At 37.7% G+C, this 6,000-nt stretch overlaps 1 protein-coding gene across 2 annotated transcripts in view; it reads left to right on the top strand.

The window, feature by feature from the left end:
• LOC122079792 (probable inactive ATP-dependent zinc metalloprotease FTSHI 5, chloroplastic) overlaps positions 1–4,423 on the top strand; it is a 60,878-nt gene extending 56,455 nt beyond the window's left edge. The window contains exon 18 of one of the 2 annotated variants that reach the window (XM_042646515.1): positions 1,938–2,954. In XM_042646515.1, coding sequence (XP_042502449.1) covers positions 1,938–1,997 — 60 coding nt within the window. In that variant the 3' untranslated portion in view covers positions 1,998–2,954. Of the gene's footprint in view, positions 1–1,937; positions 2,955–3,777 lie in introns of those variants that run through there. The other variant, XM_042646514.1, reaches the window with a different exon arrangement.
• The last annotated feature ends 1,577 nt before the right edge of the window (positions 4,424–6,000 follow it).

The raw sequence follows: 6,000 nt of genomic DNA on the forward strand, positions 1-6,000 counted from the left end.
ATCCCTCAGCAAAAATGATTAAAACCATCAAACCTATTGATATCATCTTCTTGTAAACTATAACCCTAAACCCAGAAGAAAAAGGGCAAAAAAAAAAGGAAAACCTATCTATACCAACCAGAGATCCTAAAAAAGGGAAAACCTTAACTTGAGACATATGAGACGATCGAGATCGAAAAGCTCCAAACCAACCCCACCCAAAAAAGACAGATAAAAATAGTGGTGGAGGGATCACTTCAGACCTTGTCCAGAAGTGGAAATGGCAAGTTCCGGCCAAGAAAAGCGATCTCCGTTGGCGAAAAAGAGGAACTTTCAACAAACCAACTAATCAAATTGCTACCAGAAGATGAACGAGAAAAGAGAAACACAAGCACACAAAACGATTAACAATAAAGCTAAGGAGAGAGAGAGAGAGAGTCAATTTAGAAATCAAGGAAAAGACTGAAACCAAAGGAGGAGAGAGAGAGGTGAGTTCTGGGCAAATGGAGGACGGGTAAATGGAAAGAAAGAGAGGAGAAGCCGTCGCCCATCGCGTTCCAACAAGCCTTCATCACAGAGGAGAAACCTTCCCGTCACCTGGTTCATCGCTCGCCGCTTGCCTGAGGTATGTGCAGAGAAAAACCTAACATTAGATAAGGGAAGAGGGGATTTGTTGGGATGAAGATATATGAGGGCATTTTTGGGTTTTCAAAAAGTTTCAATGAACCTAACGGCATAACTCAAAAAAGATGCTAACGGTGTCAACTTTGTGGGTTTAAACGTAATTTTTCGATTTTCAAGGGGGGATTATGTAATTTCGGCAAACGACAAGGGAGGTTGATGTAAAAAATCCAAAAATTAATTAAAAAAAAATCAAAGAATCTGGGTCCATTGAAATATAGAGTCCTGGCAAAGTAGTATGCAGTGAATCAAGTATTGATACGTATCGGGCCACTATGTATCGGAAAATAAAACAACTCATTTTCCTCTATGTATTGGAAATTGAAGGCTTGAAACGATACTACCCGAAATGAAACAGGGAAAAAAAAGGTGTCTCAGGTCATATCAATAAAACCTCATGTGAAGGAGGGAAGCTGATTTCTGCAGGCAGCAGAACAAAGGCTTATCTGTTAGAATAAAAGGAAGCAGAATTAAGGGAGAAATAACCATTAAAAAAAAACAAAGGATTATTGCAACTGCTGCAAGAGACTGAAATTTGAGAGAAAATAAGGACTGAACAGCTAGAATAAAAGGAAGCAGAATTAAGGAAGAAATCACCATTAAAAAAAAAAAGGGTAAACTTCACTCCCCTCCCCTGAACTAAGGCGAAATATCAACTGGACCCACCACCTTTGTGAATATATCACTCCCCTCCCCTACAAGAAAAAGATGCTATCTAACAGCCCCCAACCGTTAGTTCTGGCTGTTAAGTCAAGTTAATTTTTTCATAATCCCCAAAATACCCCCTATTTGTGAAATGCCCAAGATACCCCTGATATTTTCCCTCTCCCTCTTCCTCTTTGTTTGTCGTTGAAACACTCTCGAATCGATCTGAGAATGGATGAAGGTAGTGGTTGTGAATCTGAAACCAGGGCAGAATCCGATTTCAGTAGCCATTAACGAGATGTCAAAGTGGAAATCCCCAGCGTTAGTCGCATTCATCGATCTCTTTTTCTCTTCTCAATTCTGTAATTCGGCAGCTCCAAGATGAGCAATCAACCAATTCCTCATCCGAGGAGGAACAATCTGAATCCAAGCGTAGTTCGTCAACTGTAAAGAAATCGGCTTCTTCTAAGAATGGAATCAGTAATGGAACCCAAACGAGGCTGTCATCTCCTCTCCAATCGTATATTCCACTTCTCTGAACTATGCTTGATTTTAGTTTAATTGGTTTCATTTTTTCTTTTTCCTTTTGAAATCGTTATTTAAATAATTTTTCGAAAAACAAATTTGACCAAGTCTGCTATTGGAGAGAGGACGGGAATCGTCCCATCGATGATTACAGAGGGGCGCTCTAGATTGCGATTCACTCCAGGTTGCTTCACGGAGGAAAAGGCGAGACAACTTCGACTGATGACCATGGAGACCGAAACCTTCCACGATAACATGTACCCCTCGGCGATCGAATCTCGACTCGCTCAGACTTTCCAAATCGCTCCGATCGGCAGTGTTTGCGCCGTTCTCCGGGGCTGGCGGTTTTTGTTTTCCGGGATTTTAGGGTTTTCTTTAAAGTGATAACGATGTTGTATATAATATAAAATTTGATCAAACAATTTTTTGCTTTCTTTTTTCTTAGACGATTGAACTATTGATGAGAGAACATGCTATTGTTAAATGGGTCTTAGAGATGTTAACTGAAAGGTTCAAAGATCATGTCAAATCTGGGGAGCCTGTGTGAATGATGGATCATTTCCAATACACCATGTTTTGCTTGTTGGTCTTCTGGAGAAAAACTGAATGAGAAAGTCATCAAAGATATTGAAGAAACACAAGGGACTATGCTTGTCAATGGGGGAAATTTTAGTCTTTGCTTTCTTAGAAAATTTGGGGAAAGTAATCTTGAGAAAATGCTGGCAGCAATTGCTCGAGATGCTCCGCAGACAAGAATCTGTTCTCATTCCTTTAATCAGAGCCTGCAGAGAGTGGAAGGAGAAGAAACAAGAAAACCCAGATGAATTTGTAGTCTCTTATGTCGATACACTATTTGATCTTCAAATACCGGACGAAGGAGGATGAAAGCTCTCCAAAGAAGAAATGGTGACTATATGCTCGGAGTTTCTAAACTCCAGTACCGACACAAGATCTACGACGTTGCAGTGAATTATGGCAAACCAGGTGAAGCACCCAGAAATCCAAGAAAAGCTCTATTCTGAAATTGAAGGATTTGTTAGTTCAGGAGAAAAGAAGACCAGACAAGAGGATTTGCAGAAAATCCCATATCTGAAGGCATTTCAAATAGGGGGTATTTTGGGAATTATGAAAAAATTAACTTGACTTAACAGCCAGAACTAACTGTTGGGGGCTGTTAGATAGCATCTTTTTCTTGTAGGGGAGGGGAGTGATATTTTCGCAAAGGTGGTGGGTCCAGTTGATATTTCGCCTTAGTTCAGGGAGGGGAGTGATGTTTACCCAAAAAAAAAAAGGACTATTGCAACTGCTGAAATAAGCCAAGAGACAGAAATTTGAGAGAATAAGGACTGAACAGCTAGAATAAAAGGAAGCAGAATTAAGGAAAAAATCACAAATAAAAAAAATAAAAAAGAATCTATTTTAGGATTAAAAGAGAGAAACTCATTTTTTATGAACTCTTTAAGTCCGAAACATTTGGTCAAGTGGACAGAGTATGCCAGACAGATTTGTGTGAGAATAAGTAGTGGTATAAAAATAAGAATAGGGAAGAAGATTGGATTTCAGACATACATAAAGCAACAGAAAAGTGGACCAAATCAGAGTTTTAACGTAGAGAGCAGAGAAATATGAAAGAGAATAAAAGAAGACGTTTCTCTCTCCAGTTATACGTTAGAGGACCTCTGCCACAACATGATCATTTGCATATTGTTTAGCTGTTTCTTGTTAGAAAAAGATGGTGCTTAATCAGAATTGACAAAGGGACATTTAATGCCATGCTGTGAAGCACTATCTGAAAGCTTCATCTATGCATGATTATGTTCATTAATTTGTAGATTCTTCATCCATTTTAAGCTTCAATAACTGCATCATCAGATTTCTCAAATTGATTGTTGTTAGTGTCTGTTAATACAATATTTGTTCTGGTGAACTTTCTATTGTCTTTGCTAGGATCTTCAAAGGATTTGTGAAGAAAATGGTGCATATCGGGAGAAAGAACCATTTTTTTTGGCAAAACTTAATAATAAAGAGGTATTATTTTGAAGTTCAAAATTTATTTACCTTGTGGTGCTATACCACTATCATGGCTGGCACGGGCATGACTCGATCTAGAAACCAAGACCAAGGTAAAACTGAACCTAACCAGGATTTTGGTCCAATAAGGGTTGGTAGAGGTCTTTTTTGTAGTTATTTGGGGATATTTTTGTAAGGGAAAAAGAAGCCTGAAAGGCAATGTGGTCCTTGCTCCCAGACACAAGGGGGCAAAATAATTCTCCCACCCCTCATGAAAGGCAAAAATTCCGTCCCTGTTGATGTTTCTGTGCGACTCCCATTGGTCCCCACACTTGGGCCTGCTGCCTTTCAGGGAACCCTCTCCTTTTTTTGTAATTGCATTTTATTTTATATTTGAGAGCTATGTAAGAGTTGTATCAAGTTTCCTAGTTTTTTAGTTTCCTTGTACAAGCTTACCTAACATTTCCCTTTTTTTATACAATTTATATTCTCGTAATCCAATGTTTTAGTTATTTGGGGATATTTTTGTAATTGGATTTCATTCTATATTGGAGAGAGCTACGTAGGAGCTGTTTCAAGTTTACCTCATGTTTCCCCCTTTTTTTTTAGTTCAATTTCTTTTAATTATACGCTTGTAATCCAACGATTTAGATAGAATTGAATTGATTGAAATTTGAGTTGATTCTTCGCAACGAGGGAGCTATACATGTGTGACCAGATATAGTGGACGTTGTTACCACTGGAACAGGGTACTGAGGATATGGAGCAAGAACTAAAATGGGGAAGCAAGAACAGTAAAGAGGGATATAGAAAGAAACAACAAAAAGAGAAAAGAAGTCCTCTGTCGTGAAATTTGAAGTAAAGTTCTTTTTTTTTTGGTAGAAAAATTTGAAGTAAAGTTCAGGTTTGGTTATACTCTTACCACCGGTACAGATTCAGACTTCGAAATCTTTTTCTTCACTTGCTGTTTGTGGTGACCATTAGTTGCCCTTAAAAGAGGTTTGTGAACTGGGAAGCATACCCTGAAATCTCAGTTCAATTGGACTTGGCATGATAGAATTTCTCTCATCGGGAACAAACTAAGGTTACTGCTAGTTTATTAGTTCTGTCATAGGTTGAAGAAATCTTTCAATGTTTATGATTTACCCTTCTAATCCTTATTTTATGTCATTCATTACCCCTCTTATGGTAAGTTTCTAGATATACGTACCCCTTAAACAATTGTTCCCAGGTGAGTGCAGGCTCTTTTTTTTTTTTTCTCTTTCTTTCTTTCTTTTAGAGGATCCTAAATTGTTTATAATATATACAGAATCACCATTGTATCTTTAAGTTGAATTATTTGCTATTCTTGGCGGCCTAAAGCAAGGTTTTGAGACCCAAGATTGCATTATTCTGTATCAGAGTTGAAAATCCTCTTCCATATCCCAAACCGCGGTGGCCAATGGTGAGATTATTCAGCAACATAACTCCCACAATGGGGATAACCTAGCAGAAAGATAAATCGCTTTGAGAGACACCTAATAACTCACTGTGGGGTAGTGTTAACCTAATGGTTAACATCAACATCGATCAATTAATTGATTGATCTAGTTGGTTTCAACATTTTTTGTTCGGTTAAGGTTGGATTAAATGGTTCAAGTTCACTATTGACACCTTAAGTGTTGGCATGGTTTAAAGGTATCTTTGATATGACATGATAACTGATCGATATGACGTTTGATACTAATATTATAATTCTTTATCTTTGATATAATGATTCGATATTGATATTTTAATCCTTGGGTGCAGCCAACTCTTCCACGAATACTTAGTGCGTTTGCTTGTGTGACCTATTATCACTATCACAACAGAATATATGTTAGGACCATGTTTTGTGGGTAGACAATAGTGAGACACCTAGCTCATATGTCAAGTTTCAATTCAAATGGAATTTGTCATGTGGAAAAATAAATTTTTGAAAATTCACTAAAAATTTGAGAGAAAAATATAAAAATATATAAAGGCAATGAAGGAAAATGTCAAATTCGTGAAAAGATAAGATAAGTGTACCAATGATGTGCAACAGAATAGTTTTGTACACGTAGCTAGATCATTCCATGTGTGGGGAGAGAGAGAGAGAGAGAGAGCGAGAATCATTTCCCAAATTTAAGAGTAAAGAAA

The sequence above is a fragment of the Macadamia integrifolia genome, chromosome 5 (genome assembly GCF_013358625.1).
Source record: "Macadamia integrifolia cultivar HAES 741 chromosome 5, SCU_Mint_v3, whole genome shotgun sequence".
Taxonomy (NCBI): Eukaryota; Viridiplantae; Streptophyta; class Magnoliopsida; order Proteales; family Proteaceae; genus Macadamia; species Macadamia integrifolia.